The sequence below is a fragment of the Amblyomma mixtum genome, chromosome 2 (genome assembly GCF_055824585.1).
Source record: "Amblyomma mixtum isolate Tamu chromosome 2, ASM5582458v1, whole genome shotgun sequence".
NCBI classification, from domain to species: domain Eukaryota; kingdom Metazoa; phylum Arthropoda; class Arachnida; order Ixodida; family Ixodidae; genus Amblyomma; species Amblyomma mixtum.
Genome location: NC_143013.1, coordinates 74318850 through 74342164, shown reverse-complemented (window position 1 = coordinate 74342164; position 23315 = coordinate 74318850). Strand labels below are relative to the sequence as shown.

Here is a 23315-nt window from a genome sequence, read left to right as displayed (position 1 = left end):
CCTCGATCCGACTAAGACAAAAGCTGAAAACAATAAATCCATATACCGGTTCATTCACCAGTTCGAGGGCACTGACTCGGAACTCCTCGACAGATTGCGCGCCAAATGCTTTGGCAGCACGAACCCGCCGACCTATACAGGGGAGTACCGGGGAGACGATAACGCTAATTTGGACAGACCCATCACACGAGAAGAGGTCTACGCGGCCATGCGAAACACCACCAGAAATACGGCCGCGGGAGCGGATAAAATAAACAACGCACTCATCCGCAACCTCAGCGATGCGCTGGTCGCTGAACTGACAGACTTCCTCAACAAACATTGGGAAGCTGAAACTGTCCCCGAGGAGTGGAAACATGCTGAAGTGGTGATGATACCCAAGCCAGGCAAGAAACTGCAGATAGAAAACCTCAGGCCGATCTCGCTTACGTCATGCCTGGGAAAACTATACGAGCGAGTGGTAACGCAGAGACTTCAAAACTACATGGAAGACAACGAACTGATCCCTCACAGCATGTTCGGCTTTAGAGCAAAATTATCAGCTCAAGACGTACTCCTCCAATTATATGAAGGTGTACTTCGGAACGTTCCTCGGGACGGAGAAAACGTGATAATGGCCCTAGACATTAAAGGGGCTTTTGACAATGTGAGCCACGAAGCAATCCTTACGGGCCTGGACAACCTGAACTGCGGGCGCAGGATTCACAGCTTCGTCAAAGCATTTCTGTCCAACAGAACTGCAACCATCGGTATAGGAGAACTTCGGTCCGAGAAGTTTCGAACGCCTAACAAGGGAACACCTCAAGGGTCGGTCATTTCACCCACGCTATTCAACGTGGCCATGATCGGACTGGCGAAGCAACTAAAAGAAATTGACGACATCCACCATGCCATTTATGCCGACGACATCACAATATGGACTAACACTGGCTCACTCGGCGAGAAAGAGGATAGGCTACAAGAAGCGGCCACCTGCGTTGAAAACTATGTCAAAGCAAGAGGGCTAGCATGCTCGACCGAAAAATCTGAGCTCTTACGTGTTTGGAGAGGAAAACGGAACCGAACAGTCCCTACCAGTAAAGAACTTCGACTACAAGTTTACCTCGAAGGAGAACCAATACCAGAGAAGACACTCATACGGGTACTAGGGATGTGGATACAGTCAAATCAACGCTGTACACACACCCTTGCGCTATTAAAGGCATCTACACTCCAAGTGGCCCGCATGATTACGCGCATCTCACACAGACGTCATGGCATGCGAGAAGAAGACACGCTCAAGCTGGTCAGGAGCCTAGTGGTCAGCCGGGCGACATACAGTCTCCCGTACTACAATCATATCAAAAGTGAAATACAACAGGCGGGCGCGATTTTACGCAAAGCGTATAAAACCGCGCTTCGACTACCCCATAACACCTCAACTGAAAAGCTCTTAGCCTTGGGACTGCACAACACGTTTGAGGAATTACGGGAAGCGCAGCATGTTGCCCAAATGCGCAGACTACAGCAGACCCCCACAGGCAGAGTTCTTTTAAAGAAACTGGGCTACACTGAACAAATTCGAGAAATATTGAGAACTAAAACGATCCCCGATGAGTACCGCAGCACGCTCAGGGTGGCACCAATACCAAGAAACATGGACCCGAACCTCCACAAAGACCGAAGAGAGGCAAGGGTCGACCGCTTACAGAAAACACACGCATCCCAGGATACAACAGTGTTTGTCGACGCTGCCACATATGCCATGACTAGGGGACAAGGCACCAACAACGCAGTGGCAACTGTAGTCAACTCGGAATTACACGAGATTACCAGCGCCTCCCTGCAAGACTGCACGATAGCTGAGGCTGAAGAAGCGGCCGTCGCTCTAGCGGCAGCGGAGGGCTATCGGACTGGGCGGTCATTGACAATTCTTACTGATTCACAAGCAGCCTGCCGCAACTATCTTTGCGGCAGAGTCGGTCACAGAGCGCTCCGCATACTCCGCTCTGTAGACTGCAAGACGCAACAAACACATGCAAAACCACACAAGCCGATCAAACATAAGATCATCTGGGTACCGGGGCACACGGGGGTGGCAGGAAACCAAGAGGTAGACAGGATAGCTCGAGGATGTACTAACTACCGAGCATCCAACGTCAACGACCTTGAGGAATCCCTGCCAGTACCTCAGGAATACTCGGCCATACTCAACAACTACAAAGGCAGCAGGATGCGGTACCCACCACCGCACAAATCTTTAAACAAAGAAGAGGCTGTCACATGGAGACAACTTCAAACGGGGTCATATCCAAATCTAAACACACTCAGTAAAATTCACCCCACACTTTACGCACCCAATAGAGGGTTTACAAAAGTAGGTCTTGCAACAGTGACAGGCACGCTGACCTCGCCTGACCCCGAGGTGGCGGCCATCTTTGGATCGCTTCGTCCGTCCGCTCCGTGTCCGGCCGTCAGTGCCCGCCGTTGTGTCCGTGCTTGTAACGTTGTCGCCAAGTGCACTGTGCGTGGAACGGATTTTCAATGTCAAGCGAAGTCCTTTCCTGGTCTAGGGACCTCTCTTTTGTCCCTGACGGTTTCTGCCAGCGACGGCTAGAGGCATATTTTGAGAGCCGAGGCGTGGTGTGATGCGTTATAGTGAAGTCTTTCCCCACATCTCTGCGTATTGCAATAATCCACTTCTTTCTCAAAGCCGGGTTGCTTGGGAAGCCATGGAAGGAGACCTGCACAAATAATAAACAGGTTTTGTCAACAAGCACCACATTATAGCTGTGGATGCTATACTTTATAGCAATACTGGAAAATCTGATCACACGAACTCTTGCGCGAAGCAGGCATGGCGCGGTGATAGCTGATTTTTAAAATTCCTTATCATTTCAGCACAGTTCCCTTTTCCCGAGGCCGCCCATTTTAGCTCTTGCATATGAGGTTAAAGCTTGAAATGTCTACTAAAAGAGGAAATAAACAAGAAATCGTCATCTTTACAAAACCAACACTTTTCGGGTGGCTGTCAACTAAGAAACCATCATGGGATTCGAAAAAACCCACTAGAATGAAACGCAAGCTTCGTTATTTTGTGGATCGCGCTGGCAAGTATTCATAGGCACAGACTACAAACCTGAGCTGCGCGCTCTGGACGCGTACCGGACTTCGCACGCGTCATCAGGCGATAACATCTTTTGAAACGGGCTGGATGTGAGCATGACGCTACACGTGTGATGCCTCATCTTTTCCTGCTTTACAGGACGCCGCTTTGGCAGGCGCTTTTGTAGCGTGAAACAGGCAGCTTGGGCGCCCTAGGCAACCTTTTTGCCATCTGCACAATGCACGGCCATTTTACACAATGGTTTGAAAACTAGCTTCGGTAATCATGCCCTTGTAATAAGTCAAATAGAGAATGGCGAATGCAATCCACGTACAAAAGGCTCCAACGGATCTATTCGAGCTTTAGCCTTCGTTACACATGTATTGCTCCTTCTCAAGTGTCATTTTCCATCTCAGCACAAGCTTTTGTGAAGTTCACAAGGCTCCATTGCACGCAAAACAACCTCGCTGTTTCAGGTGATCGCGATCGCGTTCTATGAGCTATCTGCCAGTCAGAGGTACATGCCGTAATACCTGACATGCTGCAAGTGACACTTGTAAAGCCGATCAAGAATGCAAACGAACGGTCGTATACACACCTTGTTTCCGTGCGCGTCTACGACGCTGCGCTGGCTGCAGAAAGGCACGCAGCAACATGCTGGCATTCCGAATGGAGCTTGGTGCTAGCACCGACTGTTGTGATGCCAACAAATGACGCAATCACTTGCGGGAATTCCAATGAAGCTCGCTGTGCGTGCACGAGTTCCACGAGGGCTCACGTTGGCGCGTACTCTCCGGGTACAGTGAACTGTCCTCCGAGTACTCCGGGCGGCGCGGACGGACTGAACCAAACATGGCCGCCGTGCGCTGTTCATGTTTTTCTCACTAGATGGCGCTAACTTTTGTAAAGGGTCTATTGTCCGTGGTGCCATGAAAAACCTACACTGTATCACATCACATGGGCATGTCAAAAAGTCGACATCGTGCCAGTTATACAAAACCCAAGTGTGGAGCAATGGGAGGGTCTGCTCTCCAGCGACTGCCGCGATGACCAGATCGGTTTGATACAGCGAGCTCAGCTGACGGCAGCATCCAGCGGAGCCCTGGAATAGGGGCAACCGACCGTTGCGGATGGACTCATCTGACCACATAAAAAAAACCTTGTGCTAGAGCCGAATAAAGTTATCCTATCCTATTCCTCAAAAACGAGTTTTATGTAACCTTTTTTGCTGGTGCACACTACCGCCACTTACCTCAAAGCGCGATTGAGGTGTAAACTTTCAGCAGGTTTTGAGAAAAAGAAAGGCGCAAAATTGCCTCAGTTTGTTGCTGGACGCAATCGCCTACTGCAGCGTGATTGATTTATTTATTGAATACTGCGGACATGCTGTATGTCCAAGCAGGAGAGGGAAATACATACAGGAGGGAAAAGCAAAACAGGTGTGATAGTACCGAACGATATAAATACCAGAAAACAAGCAACGCAAAAGTACAATTGAAAACGCGGTTACAGTACAGCTACTAAACCAGCAGTGAAAATCAAGAATGAGTACAAAGCAACGGAGAGTTCTCCGGTAGAGCATTCCATTGAGAAACTGTTCTCGGAAAAAAAGAAATGTGTACACTTACCCAGTGAGCCGGTTACACGTGCTACTCAGAGACCAAACAAACGCGGTGAAGCATCGCTGAAACTCTGGGAGAGCGGCTAGAAGTGCTTGCACGCTAGAAAGGAAAAGCGAGATTGTTGCCGTTCTTCCTCGCTATGGTGAATTTCTATGCATTGTGAGGAAAAAAATAGGCAGTGGCTTAGCTCTCGTTAAGCCTGTATATACAAGCGAAAAGCTTCAGTTATGCGTGGTTTGACATCATGGCTGTTGCAGTTCGCGCACAGTGCACTTGGACCACCACGATAAGGGTGGAGGCATACGGCCGTCCACACACTGCTTGTACGGAGGTGGAGAGGAGACGGAAATCGGCGCTGTTAAAACTGCCCGCAGGAATTCGGGGAGGAGGGTTGCCGGCTGCGACGCGGGCAACGCGGCTGCGACGAAAGGTCGAACCGTGGGCGAGGAGGCGAAGCGCGCAGTTGTAGCGACAGCGAGGAGGCGACGCACATGCGCAGTAGCGCGCGGCTGCGCCGAAAGTTCGTGCGGCGGAGTCGACGGCGGCGACGGCTGTGGCAGAGGCGAGGAGCGGCCACCTGCGCTGCGCATGACGTCACTCGGTTTCACGCATGCGCATAACTCACCAGTTCAGATCACGCGAAGCTCGGCTCTGACCCCCCGTAGTGAAGCTTTTCGCTTCAAAAGGGAATGGAAATTGGTTTTGAGGAAAGGTATGCTCAGTAACTCGTTCACTTCTCAGTGGACACCTCAACCGCACTGTAAGGAATGAGATGAAGGTGGGAGTGAAAGAGAAAGAAGAAGGCGCTAGTTTCGACAGCGCTGCACCTAATGTTCGATGATGATGAAATAACTTTATTTGCGCCCGTCAAGAAATCAGACGGCGAGGAAGACGACCCTTGACCGCCGTCAACTTCCTCCCCTTGCAGGAGCCTGGGATCCCTTGGGATTTAGCGGTGCCGATGGGAAGGTGGATGACTTTCTTTTGGTATTTTTTTCTGGCTAAACATTGTGGACATGGGGATTTCAAACACACCTGACGAATTCATCGAGGCTACCAGAGTAGTGCAACAGCAACGACTCCTACGGGTCCGATGGGGGCAATTCAGCTTCGAACCTCAAACGAAGTTCAAACACTCGCCGAATATCCGAACAGCCATAAGGAACAAAATCAGAATCCCAGCACTACCACGGAACATGCACCCGGTACACCATGTTTGTAGACGATAGGACAGAGCGAACGCGGTACAAAAAAAAACGAGCCAACAGACAGTACGTGGTTTACACGGACGCGGCGGATTACGAACGCAGAACGGGTTTCGTAGCCCTAGCAGTCAGGGAGTGCGGGGACCGAGTCTCGTGCTGCAGCATCCGGCACAGGGACGCAACAGCGCCTGACCAGGTAGCCATGGCCCTAACTCAACAGAATGTCAGAATGATTAAACAGATTCCAAACCAGCTATCCGAAACTACAACGCAGGCAGAGTATCTGCCAAAGCTGTCAAAATTCTGGCTGCCGGCCCGGCACCGGAAGAGATTCTGGGCTCCGGCCCACGAAGGCCTGCGAAGAAACGAAATAGCGCACGCATCGTTCTTAGGACTCACAGACCGGGAAATGCGGGCTCGTCGAGCAGAGAGCCCCTTCAGACCGATGAGGAGCCGAACACGTACCAAGATATTCTTAGTCATTACAGATTAGGAAGACAGACACTATGCCGTCACGGTGGCTCAGTGGTCGCGGCACACGGCTGCTGACCCGAAAAACCCGTCCGTGGCGGTCTAATTTCGATGGAGGCGAAAATCTAGAGGCCCGAATACTGTGCGTTGTCAATACACGTTCAAGAACCACAGGTGGTCGAAATTTCCGGAGCCTTTCACTACGGCGTCTGTCATAGCCTGATCCGCTTTGGGACGTTAAACCTCATAAACCAAACTGAACCAAAGACAGACACTACTTCGAGGACCCAAAGACCTTAACAAAAATTGGCTGCGGCTTAGCTCTGGTTATACCTGGAGTGCGGCTCGGGCGTCCGCCGTCATATCCTCTCGTCGTCGTTTCCTCTCCCCAATACCAAGTAACGAAAGACGAAGCAGCAACGGAGCACGTGGCCTTGAAGTCGACGAAGAAAAATCTCGAGAGAACGTGCGGCGTTCTCTCTTGTCCACGCGCCATCGTTGGACGATTGGAACCGACCGCCTGCGGCCATCATCTTACCGCAAGTATTTCTGTAAAAAGAGCAGAGTGTGGTGTGTTCGGCGTGTTATTTATGTATGGCGCAACATTGACTGAAAGCAGGATGGAGCCAAGTCTGTAGGGCAATTCTGCCGCTCGCAGGAGCACCTCTACCGTCGTGGGCTTCCGTCTGGGCCGGCACAGTGAGTATTACTTTCTTGTGCCAAGCTCAGTTTCGTGCCCTAGTGCCCACTGATCAGTGCAATGCAGGAGAGATGCAAAACTTACAGCTGCGTACCTGAACGGTACGACGAGTGAAGAGTTTGCTGGTTCGCGAAGTGATTGTTGCGGTGATGGCGTCGCGTGTGCTGGTACGGCCATCTGAAAGGTTGCAACGGGTCCTCTGTGGTTTGAGACACGTGTGGGGCCGAACTCGAGGACGTCTAGGTTTACCGCATTTACAGGTAGCCTCCTGACTGCATCCGACATCCGATTGACCCATTACACTTTCGTGATGAATTTTAATGACATAAGGACGTTTTTGCATAGGTCAAAGAGCGCCGTGCCACAAGGTATTTTCTTTTACAGAACGTTGGTTCCTAGACCCATTTTTCAAGGATTTCGCCCCTGCGAACTCGAGCACCAGGCTAGGAGAAAGGTTCTTCTCATTGTATCACCGGTGCGTATCCTGCGGTCCTGGGGATGGAACCACGCATCCTCCGCATGCCTGCACGTTTGTAGCTATTGTCTTCGCATGCATGCCAGCCACGATGGCTCAATGGTTAACGCGTCCGGACGCTGAGCCGGAGACCGCCGTTGGAGAGTCTGCTATGGCGGAGGTAGCGAGCGCCGGAGAGAATTAGGAATTTATCGCTACAATGTGGTATTTATTGTGTCCCAGTCATGCCGCGGCGTCCAAGTACCGCGTGCTGGCACAGATGGCAAGTCGCTTGCGTATGTAGGAAATTATTGCTTCGCGACTGCCGGTGTGGACATCTTTGAACATATGCTTCGGTATACGAGCTATTTTGTTTTTATTTCTTTGCAGTTTCTCTGGGGAGATTGAGCATCTGGGGCTCGTATGACCGCCGTCCTGCCTACACATCTGAGGAGGGCGTGGCCGGCTTGTGGTTTTTGAAGACGGACTTTGTGACGTGAGCATTGCTTCCTGGAGTTTGGAGTATGTGCTGAAAAGGCCAAGTGCGTAAAGTTGTTATGTTGAGGTGCTGGGCGGAAGATTAAGCGCCGTTTTATATGCCCCCCATATTATGGTGTCAATCTGTTGTTCTTTCTGTTTCGTGGTCTTGTGAAAAGGAAGTCCGTGCGTTATTCTGCTGAGGACTAACGTCTTAACTAATCGCGTGATGTCGTCTTCTCGAATGCCCTGGCAATGTCCGTTTATACGACTAATCATGCGGGTTGTTTGAGTAGTGGTAGCTTTAAGGGTTCGAATGATGTGGGTAGTCTTGAGGTTGCTCTGAATGCAAGTCCAAATATCCGGATAAGCTCCACTTCCTGTACGGGCTGCCCTTCTTTCGTAAGGTTGATCGGGCCCGATGATTTGCATCGGGGATTATGAGCCCGTATTACTTTGGACTTCTCTGTGCAGCAGTGAAGAGCGTTTTAGAGGGAAAATCTTCCATTACTTGTGCTTCTTCCTTTACCGTGGATTCTTTGTTGTCTGAGGAGCCCTTAGTGGTACATATCGTTATATCAGCATACAACGTATATCCGATATTGGGGAGCGTTTGGAGTTGCAGAGCGAGCCTGAGCATCGCGATGTTGAAGAGCAGGGGTGACATGGTAGAGCCCTGCGGCGTGCCTTTGTGCGGCATTTATCGAGCCTCGGAGCGTTTGGCTTATGGCTATCGTCGCTGTGCGTCCCGTGAGGAATGCTCGTACGTAGGAAAAGACCTTTTCGCCAAAGTTAAAGGTGCACTGAAGAGGAATCTGAACTCGTGTTTTTGCCGCGGAAACTCAATCTACACTTTCCGAGCATTCTTAGAAACTGCGATTTATTGCCCTGTGTGGCCGATTTTCTTAATTAAATCGAATTAACGTCTGGCTCCCGCCTTTTTTTTTTATTCTCGCTCGTACGGTGGGCGGAGTCGACCGACGCGGGGAGTGCCTTTCACCCAGTCCCGTGGCGACTTGCCGCTCTGCCATCAGCGGAGTAATACGTAGTAGTCCGTAGAAGCAAACAGTCCGTGCGTATTTTTATTTCTGCGGGCTTATTTTGCAGTTATATTATCTGCAAATGAAACTATTTATTCACGGAAACCTAAAAAACAAAATGAAGCGAAAGCAAAGCCTCCACGGAGCTGGCTGAAAGGCACTCCCCGCGTTGGTCGACTCCGCCCACCGTACGAGGCAGAATTTAAAAAAAAAAGGCGGGAGCCGGACGTTACTTGGATTTAAATACGGAAATCGGCCACACAGGGCAATAAGTCGACGTTTCTAAGAATGCTAGGAATGTGTAGATCGAGTTCCCGCGGCAAAAAGACGAGTTCAAATTCCTCTTCAGTGCACCTTTAAGGTCGATGATGCCTTGAAGGATTGTTTCGTGCGAGATGTTATCAAAGGGGGCCAAAATGAGGTGTTCGTGACCTTTGGGTGTTCGTGACCTTGCAAAAAAAGAAAACCACGTCTGGAAAAAACCACGTGTGCTAGCCACGAGTTCAGACAGAATTAGCAGAGAAATAATTGAGGCTTTACTTACAGCTAATTGTAGCGGAGGTTGCGTCAGTACGCCTTCAGTACTGCCATCGGCCAGGCAGATGGCTTTTCTTCGAAGACAGCTCATGCCGTTGACTCAAGATAAGGATCTTACGCATGCTCCTTTATGGTTTGCCTTTTCCTTTATGTGTCCCATTTTGTACAAAAAATTCAGTTGATAGTTGCGCTTCGTCCAGTCCTGTACCGTCTTGTTCTTTTCATACTTAGCGCATTTGTACTACAGATCTAAAAATGGCGAACCTGCACTGGCGTTGCGAGTCGTCATTGGGAAGTTTGCGATGTTAGTTGTTGAACTACTTGTGTGGGTGGTTGCTGGGGTTGCTTTTCTTGGCGCTGAAGGCACAGTGTGAGGTCCTCTACCTAAGTTTTAAGTTGTTTTCCTGTTCAAGGTGGGATTGGGTAGGGCTAGAATGTAAGCGTTGGGCTAGAATGGCAGGGTAGGGCTAGAATGTAAGAATGTAAGTCCAAGTTTGGCGAGTTCACCTGATCGTTAATTTTGGGGGGTGGCGGCGGCGATGGTTTCTTCTTGTTATTCTTGAGGGCGTTAGTGAGAGCCTGTATTATGCTCCTCCTGACAGTTGCGGCCTTTCGAGCGGGACTAGGATTGAGACCTTGACCTGGATGGAGAGGAGCTGTCCTGGTACGAGCTGAACCATCGAAGGCGGTGGTTCGGCTGCCCGTTTTTCCTACCGAGGCGTGGCGGTTTTCTGTACGGCCGTCTGTTTCTCTTCCCGTGTTACTTGGAGGTGGTGTTCGGTGAGTCCGGTCAGAGTCGTTTTCGGCATTATCGTGCTCTAATGACGTGACCAATTCTCCGCAGGCCGCACATATCGGGAAGCAGGTGTGCGGTTCTTCCAGGTCGCGGACGCCACAAATGCGACTTTAGATGTGGGGTGTTGGGCATACGTCCGAGCGATGGCCGAGGCTATGGCACACCTAGCGGACTTGAAGCATGAGTTTGTAGGTATAACACGCCGTTTCGCCCGCTTAGTAATAAACCGCGCGTGGGGGGGGGGGGGGTGCGAGATGAATATTATCACTGCAGTCTTCGCATTGCCGAGTATGCGGGCTTGCAGGATTTCTATATTCCTCAGTGCGAACTCGCAGGTGGGCCATGTGTTCTTCGGATAGGGTGTTGGAGTCAATTCTGTGTATTGCCCCTCTGAAAACTCCGTCCACGGCTGTCACGTAGGTGTTCACCGAGTAGTTATGGCGGGCTAGCGTGATTTGGATGATTTTGCGCAGTATCTCTGCAACCACTTGGTCGGGGCTGCTGAGAATAATGATGTTCGAGACTGGATGTGGGTTCACCCCGTACGCTATTTGCAATGGTACCGCCGCAGGCCTGGGACACCGCCCTGGACACTTGGTCGTTTGTGTAGTTCTTGACCTGGAGGCCCTTCCTGGGTGTGTTAAAGAACCCCAGTTGGTCTTAACTTCTCCGGAGCTGCACATCGTGTGTGGTAGGGGGCGTGTTCTTCAATGAATAGTTGAAGCCTGGCTAGGATTACGTATTCGAACAACACTCATACACATGACGTGAGCGAGATGGGTCGCAACTTAGGCATGGCCGCTTCCCCGGTTTAAGTATCAAGGTGATATCGGCATGGCGCCACTCTTGTGGTAGTGTGCCCTCCTGCCAGTGGTGTACGAAGTCAGTTCCTGTATTGACCTTTCATCGATGTTCTTTAGTAACCGGTACTGTACGCCGCCCGCTCCCGGTGTGGTGTTTCGTGCTGTCCGGTGTGGAGCTTGTGGAGTTTTAATTTGGGAAATAAATACGTTTCTACCGTTTAACCGCGCCTAACATAATTTGAAGCCGCCCGGGCACCACCTCGCGATCGCTTGCGTTAGCCAGCGCACGCGGTGTTCTGACCACGGCGGGCCTTGCTTTGAGGGAACAAAGGAACGACATTCTGGCTGGCACAAACAGGCATTTATTACTACAACAACAATAACGCCGCTAAGGAATCGAGGACGTACGACTCACAAGCACGGTTACGAACGAATGTTCGCCAATGCTAGGCCAGGGAAGATAGTCCACCGCCGGACGGGCCGAGATTCGGAAGAACGTTCCTCCCCACGAGGATTCGCCTCAGCGGCGGAGAGCGGGGCTTCGTGCCTGAACGTCATCGTGCGTCCAACTTCCCGAGCCGAAGAGAGCCGTCCCCTCCGCGCTCGCGCGCAGCAATCAGGCCATTTGTCGCGGTTAGGGGGCGGCGCTGGCATCGAGGCACCCTAGTCGCGGTTGTGTCGTGGCGCCCTCCCATGTTAGTCAAGGTAAGTAACCATGCTATGGAGTGTGCATCGCGGGGAAGCCAACCACATGGGATTGGCGGGGGCAGGTCCCAACTTAGCTGTGCTCTGATTTCTTGCTCGGTTATGTCTCTGTCTAATCAGTAAGTTCCGCATGTGGATAATCTTTGTAGGCGGTGGGAGGCTATGGGGCCCTGAACTAAGGGCTGCACCTTCTGGGGCTATATAAACCATGACAACAAGGTTAACTAGGACACTTAGAATACTGACGTGCTCTGAATGCGAAATAATGTATGCGGGGTGTTCGACTGCGTCGGTGGCATACTACTATAGTGCAGTGGGCAGCGGAGCATGCCCGAATAGAAGTTGATGAAGACGATACCCAAATTCAGCGTGCTAGGCTCAACGTTTTTAGATTAGTTGGCTAGACTGACAGTTTCGCGCGCGGGGCCATCGAAGCTGATTTGTTCGCGCCGTTCGAATTGAAGACGACGATAGCCGAGCTTAGCTCGAGGCACGGTCATTTCAGCGCGCTGGGGTTGTGCTTCGGTGGTGGCGTAGTGCTCAAATGAAGTGTCCAGTAGGGCTGATCTGTTCTCTTCGGCATAGCTTCGAAGCAGACTTCGGAAGAAATTTTATTTTCCTTTCTTTTCGGATGTAAGCACTGTCCATGAAATCATGAGGTCACGTTGGGGTTTCGCTTCGTTTGACGTGGACGGTCGGCAAACGCCGGATTTTATGACTGATGGCGATATAATGCATTCGCATCAATAAGTCAACCAGACTCCAGAGCCCTCCAGTATTGCGCCTCTTTGTCATTTCCTCCTTCGCTCTTTCATCATTTTCCCTCAAAATAGTGATTTTTAGCGGCGCGATTGAAATGTCCACCTAGAGTGAGGTAGCTTCTGCGCCTTTTGACATTTCGCCTCGGCTGTATTCATGGTCCCCGACACCACTCCCGTACCACGTTACCGATGGCAGTTCTATGGTCACTGCGGCGGCCACTACTGCCACTAACTGTGATTTCGATGGTTATGAAAAAAAACCGCTCATGGTCGCGCTAAACAGGAACCCTCGTCTTGGGCGTGCTCAGCTTGGGCGTGCTCCCTAGTGCTCAGCTCGGCTAGTGAACCAGAGTACCTTGGTTCGAACCTGGCCGTGGCGGCCGCGTTTCGATGGAGGCGGAACGCTACCCGTGCGTTGTGTGGTGGCAGTGCCCATTAAAGAACCCTAGGTGGTCAAAAATATTAAGGAGTCCTCCACTACGGCAGCTCTTTCTTTGTTGTGATGAATTTTATAGATTTGTTTCGCTACGTATATATACTATTCTCCATTTCAGTGTTTTCGTCATGATTACTGCCAAAATGCTAGCAATGAATTCCGAAAATCTGCGCTACTTTATATCGCATACTTATTTTTCATTGAGTTCATTAGATTTATATTTGTATCTTTTGCACCCGTGTGTTTGTCGTTAACAGATGTCAACTTGAAATTTGTAATCCCTTCTGTTGTGTTGTGTACTTTGTGCCAATTTTTACCGAAGCTTACTCTGCATTCTCTTAGCCCCTCTCTTTTCTAATGTACAGAGTAGCTTGAGGGTAAATTAAATGAAGTGAAATTCATCCGTGCCCGTCCCACACTTCCTGCGACCTTCCTGACAGCGCAAAATTTGCAAAAATGCATGTATAACTATTGTGCAGTACTGTTCAGTTGTCAGTCCTACTCAGAACTTTTTAGTTGCTAGTCATTTGGTAGTTAAGTTGTTGTAGGACGTCCAATTTCTGGTGTTCCATGTCTCGCGGAGGATTGTGTTGCTTTGAGGTACTAACTTTGCCACACTACGGTTATGTTACATATCAGATAGTAGGAATAGCCAGAACTGGCAAAGATCACTACTGCGACTAACTTGCAGCTAATTACCATTTCTGCTTCCGGTCCCTGAAGTTTCAGCAAGATGGTTGTCTGCACTGATAGCGACTTCTTTGATAATATGGCGCTTGTGCTTTTAATGATCATACAAACCCATACAATGTTATGCGCGCAACGTGCTGCATAATGTATTTTGTTTCACAATGGTACGCTTCGCAGTTTTATAAATAACTGTATCGCTACACGTTATTTCGTAGAAAGCATTGGAATTTCTCTTTCTCATTAATTTTTTTCAACCAGGTGACTGCCTAGCAGAAGTTAAATGGACTAGCGGGGCTTGTAACCGCTAGAAAAATAACGTAAGCAGAGGCAGGAGAGAGTCCAATTTTGGAGAATAGAGAGCTCAGTCTAGGATATTTGCTGCCATACGGCGGGCAGCGGTTTGCGCAGCGCAGGGCTAACTGGACATCGTTGAGAGAAGCTTTTGTCCTAGAATGGACAGAATGCTAATAAAAATGGTGTGTGGTTGTGGCAGTGGTAGCGGTAAGAGTGTGATACCACCATTCTTACGTTTGGCTGAATTAATATTTTAACAGGTCGCTCATTGTGCAAGTATCAATTTTGGGCATCCACCTAACATATTCAGCTGCAATAAAGCCGCAGGCACGTCAAAGGTTGTCAGAAAGGCGCGAGCGTCTGTGAAAACCATCGAAAAAGTAGAGTTTACTCACTCCTGTCTGCTAAGAGAGCTGAAGCAACCTTTCGCCCGCTAATTGACTTCCAAGGTCCGGATAAATTTTATTAACCTTGTACTGCAGTAATAATAATCATAGCTTCCAACGTCTATTCGGCCGAACACTCGCGTTTAATTCTTCTGCTATGCCACGTGCTATCAAGTGTTGGAATGGTCTTCCGGATTGCATTGCTACCATACGTGACCCACTAATGTTCAAAAACGAATTGGCCACCTTCATGCATTCCATGATATAGTACATAAATTGTGTTCGTATGTGTACAAATCCATGCAGTGCCGCCAATTGTTTGCTGTTTTTTCTTCTGTATCAATATAATACGGTTTTCTTCAAGTACGTTGTAATAATTGTTTGCAGTCCAATGTATTTAATATTGTTTACTTTTATTCTTTCCACTTTGTACCATATTTTGTCTGCTAAATATCGTAACCCCTCCCCTCACACAATGTTCCAAGTGAGGAACCTGAGAGGTATTTGTATAAATAAATAAATAAACAAGTATGCTGTAAGAAATGACAGCTAAGTCGACCGAATGTTACATCTTTTGCGTTTGTATTCCAGGGTGCTGCTCCTAATGAGCCATGGACAGAAGTGAACAGAGAGCACTGCCGAACCAGAACCGTGCCGCGGACGCTTCTTGTGAGCACGCAGCATTGGTGAACCGGAACTGTACTGAGTACACCTCGTGCGGACAGGGTGCATCATCGGTATACCAGTACTCGACCGGGAATGACTCATCTGGGCAGGCAGAATCTCCCAACCACAACTGTGCCGAGGACGCCTCTTCTGGAGAAGTAGCAGCGCCGAACAAAAACTCTGCCAGGGGCACTTTTTGTGAGCAGGCCACTTCAGTCAACCAGAACTGTGCCGATAATGACTCGTCTGCACAGGTAGCACTGCTATACCAGAACTCTGCAGTGGAAGCCTCGCGTGGACAGGCAGCATCGATAATGCAAAACTGTGTCGGAGATGAGGCGTGCGGACAGGCTACATCGCCGATGCAGAACACCACCCAGGGCGATTCCTTCCCTTTCTGGCGCCATATTCCACCCCCACCGCTCTGGTTCCTGCCCAGGTTAGAGCCGAATTCCTACTATGGCGGTTTTCCATGGCCACCATACAACCCCTATCAACAGTACTGGAGCGGTAACTACAATGGTTGGGCTGGAGCCTATTATGGTTGCCCTTCACCGTATGCGCCCAAAGCCACGTCAAATTTTGAGTATCATTCTACAGTCGTGCAAGAAAGGCCTTCATATCAAGAACCTACCAGCCTTGTGAGTGGGAGCCAGGATGCACCACCGATGGATATCTCACCTTGTGTTAGTCCTGTGAGCGCTGATAATATAGGCCATGCATCAACGCAGACTGAAGCAGAAGCATCCTCACTGAGAGGCACTACATACTCGAAAAGGATAAACGAATCCCTCAACCCGCGTAATGCGCAAAAAGTTGACCCCCGCTTAGAAAGACGCGGGCCTTGCAAGAGAAAAATGCCAGCTCATGCCAAAGGTGAAGGAAGTGCTGATTTGGCGGAACAGTGTTCGTCTGAAGTGAGATTAAGGTCAGAGAAAGTGCCTCACGAAATCTCCCATGTCTCCGGAACGACGAAAACAGAAGTTGAGAGAATACGTCAGGGACAGACTGCCGCCACTGAATTGACGTCTGTACCACCTTGCCGACCTGCGGGTGCTAGTTTTCAGAAAACTAGCGAGTGTCGCCAAACAGGGCTTGCTGGGTATACGAAGCAAACAGCAAAGCCCATTGCCAGATTCGATCCAGTCACCAACGATGCCAGGACCGCAAGTAGTACCTTTGTGAAAAAGCAAAGGTCAAGGACCCTTGTTGAGATTGACTGTCTGGCCGCAGGTGATACCCTGAGTTCAGGACAAGACCGCCGTCAAGAGCGACCGCCAGCATCTGAAAAGGCGAACATGTCAAGAGACACCCGGGCTGAAAAGGCCTCATTCATCTCGCGGCCACACCAATTTGTTGAACACCGCAGCAAAGCAAAGGGAGCTAAGGGAGTTAGAGCAAAGGCAGCAGCAGCAAAGGGTGCTAGGGATGCTTGTGCTGGAGGGGTTTTATCTGCTGGTGATGCTGCCAAAGGCCGTAAGCTGTCGGGGTCATACTCACCACATCCGGGAGTGGACATTTTTACTGGAAGTGCAGTTGACGTTGAAACGGGCCTATTCTCGGGCAGCCGTGTGGAACATTTGAACGAACCGCTGATGCTTTCTTCGGAACTTGAGAAGCTCGATGAAGGCTGGCTGTGGTGCTTTGAGTGACGCTGGGCTGAAGGTAATGCCTTTTTTTTCCTCGCATCAAAAACGTTCAGGCACCTGTGTACCTGCTCATTATCAGTGTTTATATTCTGTGTTCAACATGTGTGCTGTTACAAATGAAGTTGGGTCCCGAAGCTAAAGGTCAGTATTCGAGCTCGATGTCTTGTTGATAAAGGTAGGTTTTGGTCAAATGTTTTGGGAAATCCCCCAAGGTGGAGCAGATTTGCAATAAGGGAGTAATTACTCATTGACGTCCACCCAAGCGCAGCCATACGGCTACAAAGGAAAGCCATACAGCTTTCTCAGAAACTTCGCAGTTAAATAAAAATTCGTCCTAGTCCGGGGTTCAAAACCCGGGACCACCGCTTCACCGGAGCAGTCGCTCTATCAAATTGAGCTAACCGGGACGTCAAGCTTATGGTAGGGCTTTCCTTTGTAGCCGTATGACTGCGCTTGGGTGGGCGTCAATTACTCCCTTATTACAAATCTACTCCACTTTGGGGGATTTCCCTAAACATTTGACCAACACTGTTGCCACTTCAGGTTATTGATCAATTCGCTCTCGCCCTACCATAAGCTTGCCGTCCCGGTTAGCTCATTTGGTAGAGCGACTGCTGCGGCGAAGCGGTGGTCCCGGGTTCGAACCCCGGACCAGGACAAAATTTTCTTTAACTGCGAAGTTTCTGAGAAAGCTGTATAGCTTTCCTTTGTAGCCGTATGGCTGCGCTTGGGTGGACGTCAATGAGTAATTACTCCCTTATTACACAGGTAAGTTTTGTGAGCCGTGCATAGATACTATTTAAGCGCATCGAGGAAGCGTCACACTAAAGAAGTTTGACCTTCCGCACTGTATATCAGAGTTTAGCAGTGTTGAATTTTCTACCAACTCTATCGCTTGTTAAGTCGGCGAAGAAATTGAAGCTTTAAACTGGGCAAACTCCGCATGAAAGAATAGAAAAGGCAGAGCTTCTGCCTTTTGTGCAAGAGAAGAGTTCGTTGTCTGTTTTTGACTTTGAGTCCCTTCAGAATGTTTATCGAGCTATGAGCATTGTCTTCTACAATCTAATTGCCTGGACAACAAGGCTGTCAAATTTAGCACCTGTACGTATGGAATCTGGGTCATAAGAGTGGAGGAGAGAACATGGTCTTGAAGGCGCGCCGAAAGAAGTTGGAACGCGCTCAACAAACTCGCTCAGATGCCCTCTATCTTCCTGCAGAATCATGTAGCGCCAGCACTTTACTCTCCAGAAAAAGAAATACACCTCCTCCCTCGTCTTGTGCCTTTATATCTGGAATTCTCTTAACCAGGACAACTTTTCAAGCTTCAGCTATAGTCAATACATACCTCTTTGACTGGGCTTGTGCCTTCATACCAAAAGCACAAGCCCATGGTGCCAGATTCACAATGTCGATCCATTATGCATGTTTTCCAGAAGCTGTGCAGTCGAGTCTGAAAGAACATGTGCAATGGTCCAACAACAAACGGCAGTACAGTGAGATATCGTACAGAACGCGGTGTTAAATTCTCTTTTTTTTCAATGTCTGCTGCAAGGTATCCCCCAAAAGTATTGTACCTTTGCAATCAATGAGAGAATACTCAATCGTTTCTAGAGCATCAGAAAAGTGGAAATTTACGGTAGACACAAAAAATCCCTTTTTTCCTAACAAGTTTTTAAAGGCAATGTCTCGATATGTAGCTTATAAAAATTAAACGTCCGGAAATGCGAAACCTTTTAGTTTCGTTGCCGCCTGTGTTATTTAGGAATGTCATTATTCATTGGTAATAATTATTTAATTAGTCAATCATGAACTCAGTATATCAGTAATTAACTCAACTCTAAAGTGAAGGCCAGACTACTTATCTTTATTCATCAATTTTAATTATTGATTTCTTCAATAATTTTATTAATAATAATTAATTACTTTATTTGTATTGCTCGTTAAGTTCTGGATGAATTAATAGCAATTCGCCAGTTTTGTTAATCACTGGGAGTAATTAGCGAAATTAGTTATATCATAATTGCACTCTTACTGGATGATCGACGGTTCGTGAGTACGCGATCTGTCCACAGCCCGTGGTGACACGTCCTGTCCACGCTACTCATGAGGCAAGAAATGTTTTCGCATAAAAAATGCGTTAGCACACGGCGATAGGGGAATTTTTAATTTTTTTTTAGTACGCCCTGACGCAGAAAACCAATATAGAGGGGAACATTGTTGGAGAGGTGAGCATGCAAATTAAATCCTTGTACAACCGTTTCCTCCAAAATGAAAACGGAAACTCAGGGGAGAAGCAAACAAGCAGGAAACGAACAGCCAAGTACATTCCATGCACTGAGCCCCACAAACCAAGTTGATCAGAAACATTAGAAAACACTATGAAGTTCGGTAAAACATGAAATAAATTGACTTGCAAGAACGCACACACTATGGATGGTGTAGAGTCACGGAAAAACCCTAAATGTGAAACTATTAGTCTGACATACAGATGGTCTAAACCGAGGTCGCCAGCGATTACAGGCTGCGAAACGTTATCACACCTCATAGATTCAAAACACGAATCCACCACAAAATTGGCGAAACCTCTGTGAAAACACTGGATATAGAGACTTGTGCAGTGAATACTTGTGAGCACACGGTAAGTTTCAGTGGCAACAAACAGATTGCATGCGGTCACACCGTCAAAAATCGAAGGACTATGGCGACAACAGTCTATGGCAACAACACGGTCTTTCGGGTAATGTGCACTATGCTTAACGGCACTCAAGGGGCGCCAAGGCGCTTGGGTGGCCTAGATCTCCATTGCACGCCAGCATATTCAGGACATGTCGATCCCCTCATTCCAAACCAGAGACCGCAACTCCTAGAACGATTAATACGAGCTCTTGACACTGAGCGAAAGTGCTCCGTTAAACGAATAACCTCATCGATGTTTGCCTTATCAGCACAGAAAAACATGAGGTCATCTGTATAAGTTAATACCTTCAGTTCGTGACTCATAATACGGAAACCAATCAAGGCTCTACTGTTTATAACACTTATGCGAAGTGGCTCCAAGTACAGTGCGAATAAGAGCGGGGACAGTGGGAAACCTTGTTTTACAGAGGACTGACTGAATGCAGACTGGTTGTGAGAGACAGCCATTTACAATCAAGCACGTGGAACAGTTTTTGTAACAAGGGCGTATCCTAGAAGAAAACTGAACACACACTGATCTGATTTAAGAGCAAAACTTTATTGCCACACGAGATCGAATGCCAAGTGAATTGGAAGCAGTGCTAGTTGCTCATGAATGTCGCAGCAATACTGCAACATCGGGCGCGAAACATGTAGATTAGACTGTACTATCAGTCCCCTCAAGTCACATGTTTGATAAGGTCCAATCAAAGTAGACATTGCAAGCTATAGTTGATTTGCGAGTACTTTAGCGAAAATGTTACGCTCAACATTAAAAAGCGCTGCGGGCCTGTCGCCATCTACAAATTGTAGTTTTACCGTATCACAAGTATTTGGTATTTAGATAATTTGGCTTTTTGTAAATGACGATGGCGAACATCCCACATCAATACCACACTAAAACTTTCCAGGAGGAGGACAGGGGATAAAACAAATTTAAATGTCTTGTAAAATTCCCCTGAGAGGCCGTCAGGTCGTGGGGTTTTGAAAGTGGCAGTCGATCACTTGCACCTTCCAATTCACCCAAGGTTAAAGGACCACCGCGCACTCAACCTCTGAAAGCGGAGTAATCTTACACAGCCAGCGGGCTACATGAATATCAACAGCGTGCATGAACTGGCATCCAAAAGAGAGGTGCAGTGATTTGTAGACTCAGTAACTACTGCTACGGTACTTGTGACCAGGGCGCCACAACAGTAGAGCTCTGAAACTCGCTTGGCAGCCACGTGGCGACGCTCCTAAAGCAAGGCCTGTCTAGTTGGCTGCTCGGAGTGAAAATCACGATTGCCGCGGGATCGTACACGGGCCGCCCGAAAGCGTTCTGCATCAAACTTTTGAAGGCGACACTTAACAATTGCAATTTCCTTTATGTAGAAGCCTGGAGCCTCGCAGTCAAGTTCGTGCAACTTATAAAGGCTCTGAAAGAACCGTTTCTCGTGGAGTCGATCTCAATAGCTAAGCCAATAGCTAAGATATCTCCCAAGCATCAAATAATGGGACTTATGGGGTCAAGCAAGGTTCCAAAGCTGTCCTGACTCGCTGCTTGAAGTCTTCCTCGTTTAGCAACGAATTAAGCTTCCGTAGTGCCCGCTAAGACTGAAACTTGGGACGGGCACATTCTCCAGTCCGCGCAGTGATTAATATCCAGCATCAATTAAGCCTGCTCTTTCAGTGATAGCTGATACCAGGGCTCTTATCGTGGGTCGCACACGCAGTTAGTCACGCACAAGTACCACATACCGATCACAGTCTAACGAATACCACGTACCGATCACAGTCTAGAAGAGTGGCAATATATCCTGAAGAAAACTGCTCGTAGCGCGCGATTATTGGAAGCTTACACGTTGATGAACTGCCGCGATTGGCCTTGAAGCCGAAAGTCGCAACATATCAGGCGCCTTTCTGTGTCAACCTCGTACATAGAAAGTCAGAAACACTTTCTGAAGAACAGAAAGCAACCCACCGGTAGACCCACTGAGTGTAACACACATACACTGCAATCTGTATTCAATTCACTTTCTATCCTAGTCTCTTGAAGAGCTACACTGTCTAGCCTACTGCCGAAATGGATCGGCGCAAGTGTACCTGTTTATGTCTAGACCGGAGCACACAGATTAGTGTGCGACGATCAACTGCTGGACGTGCGCCATGGTGACCAACGCGCACGTAAGTCAACCATCCGCGGCATCTGGTGCCCATCCGGAAGAGGAGATCTCCCTAGAGCTGATACGCTTTCTACTCGATCTGTAGCGCCGAGGAGACTTGGACTTTCGCCGGTGGGATTTGTGCTTGGTAGGGACGGTGCCCTCCTGGGAGGAGGCACAGCACGTTTCGAGGCCACACTTGGACTTGGCATGTCCACGCCACAGTTGCTGCCATGCAGTGAACTGCCAGGCTGGCGATCACCTGCCTCCACGGCACGTCCGGCAGTGGCATCAGGAGTGCCCAACTCTTCAGGGACTCGGCGCCGCAGTAGTACCACAAACCCTTTACTTCTTTCAGTTCAAGCACAACGGAAACACATGCACTAAGAGTATTATTATTGTAGCTATTTATTTCGGGTGTGTGTTCCGCCAGGCACTGACGATCGGCATCTGCAGACAGCTGACCCGTCTGTGAAGTCTGGGTAGGCTCACGCTGCACATCAGGAACGGCAGCAGGCACAGGGGCAGTAGTCGCTGATTCAAAAGCTGCAATGGCTGACATGCCAGCACCAGCCTCCAAAACATCTGTGGGATCCATCAAATGCTCCTGCAAATTGTCGTACACGGCGCGGGTAACACTGCAGAGTTCAGAATACGACACGACGCACCCATCTGTACTACGGTCAAAACGCTGACAGTCATAGCACCGAGCAGTACGGCAGAGACGGCGTATATGCCCAACCTTTTTGCTGACGGAGGCACAAGGGTGGCCTCCTTGAAACTAAAACCAGGCACTGCAGACCACAAACCGTCAAAAAATGAGACACGTCGTTGACAGTGACACCATCAGCAAGAATCAAGACAACGTGGCTTTTAAAAGTACTCACCCCCTCCATTTCCAAAACTCTCCAGTGCTCCTCTGTGATGGAAGTAACCTTTCTACGAGATCGAAGAGCATGATAAAAGTAAAAATCCTCAAGATGTTCTGGGAGCCAATGAAGCTAGAGCTTGACAGTCTTCGGTTTGGTTCAATGACCAGACAACAACAGCTTTTCACCTGTAACTCGCCGGAGATCTTAGCTTTGGCTAACGCTGTCGTGTACTTTACCATCCACACGTGAGACGTCAGGAACACTCCGATTTAACTGATTTCACTTAGGTCTGTGACGCCATGTAAGGCAGCTCAAAAGTCATGGGCACGATAGGGACGGCCAGCAACGTCCGCATGCAGAAAAACGGAGTTGAAAACCAGCTTACCAGCAGGTAGACGCGGCAAAACAGTACGGTAATTATTGCTGGCGGCAGACGACCGGAACCAAACCTCCGCTGAAAGCCGATTTATCCATTTCGGTGGAGAACACCAAAAACACGACCCAACTTCTTCTTCTTCCACTCCATAGTAAACACGACACATACCCATGCGGGGGGGATTGGCCAAGGTACGGTGGTGAATACCAAAGTGGTATATGTGCGGGGGAAAAAAAACTAAGTAGAATGACTGAAATGAGAAAATATATGCATTGTTGAAATTCTTAAATAAATTAGACAAATTAGGTATACCAGGAACAAAATAAATACACTTTTTGGACATGCGGTGGAATTTTATATGGAGTTAATAGGGTAACCGACCAGTTGCCATAATATAATTATGAAGGAAGCCGCAAATAGTACTTAACGAGAATCCTGTGGCGCTCGCACCAAACGAGGGCAGAACTGGC

General features: G+C 48.7%; 1 protein-coding gene across 1 annotated transcript; it reads left to right on the top strand.

Moving 5' to 3' along the window:
- The first annotated feature begins 15073 nt into the window (after positions 1-15073).
- Positions 15074-16780, top strand: LOC149359767 (uncharacterized). The gene has a single exon (XM_089567743.1). The coding sequence runs from the start codon at positions 15074-15076 to the stop codon at positions 16778-16780; it is 1707 nt and encodes a 568-aa protein (XP_089423869.1).
- Positions 16781-23315: the final 6535 nt, after the last annotated feature.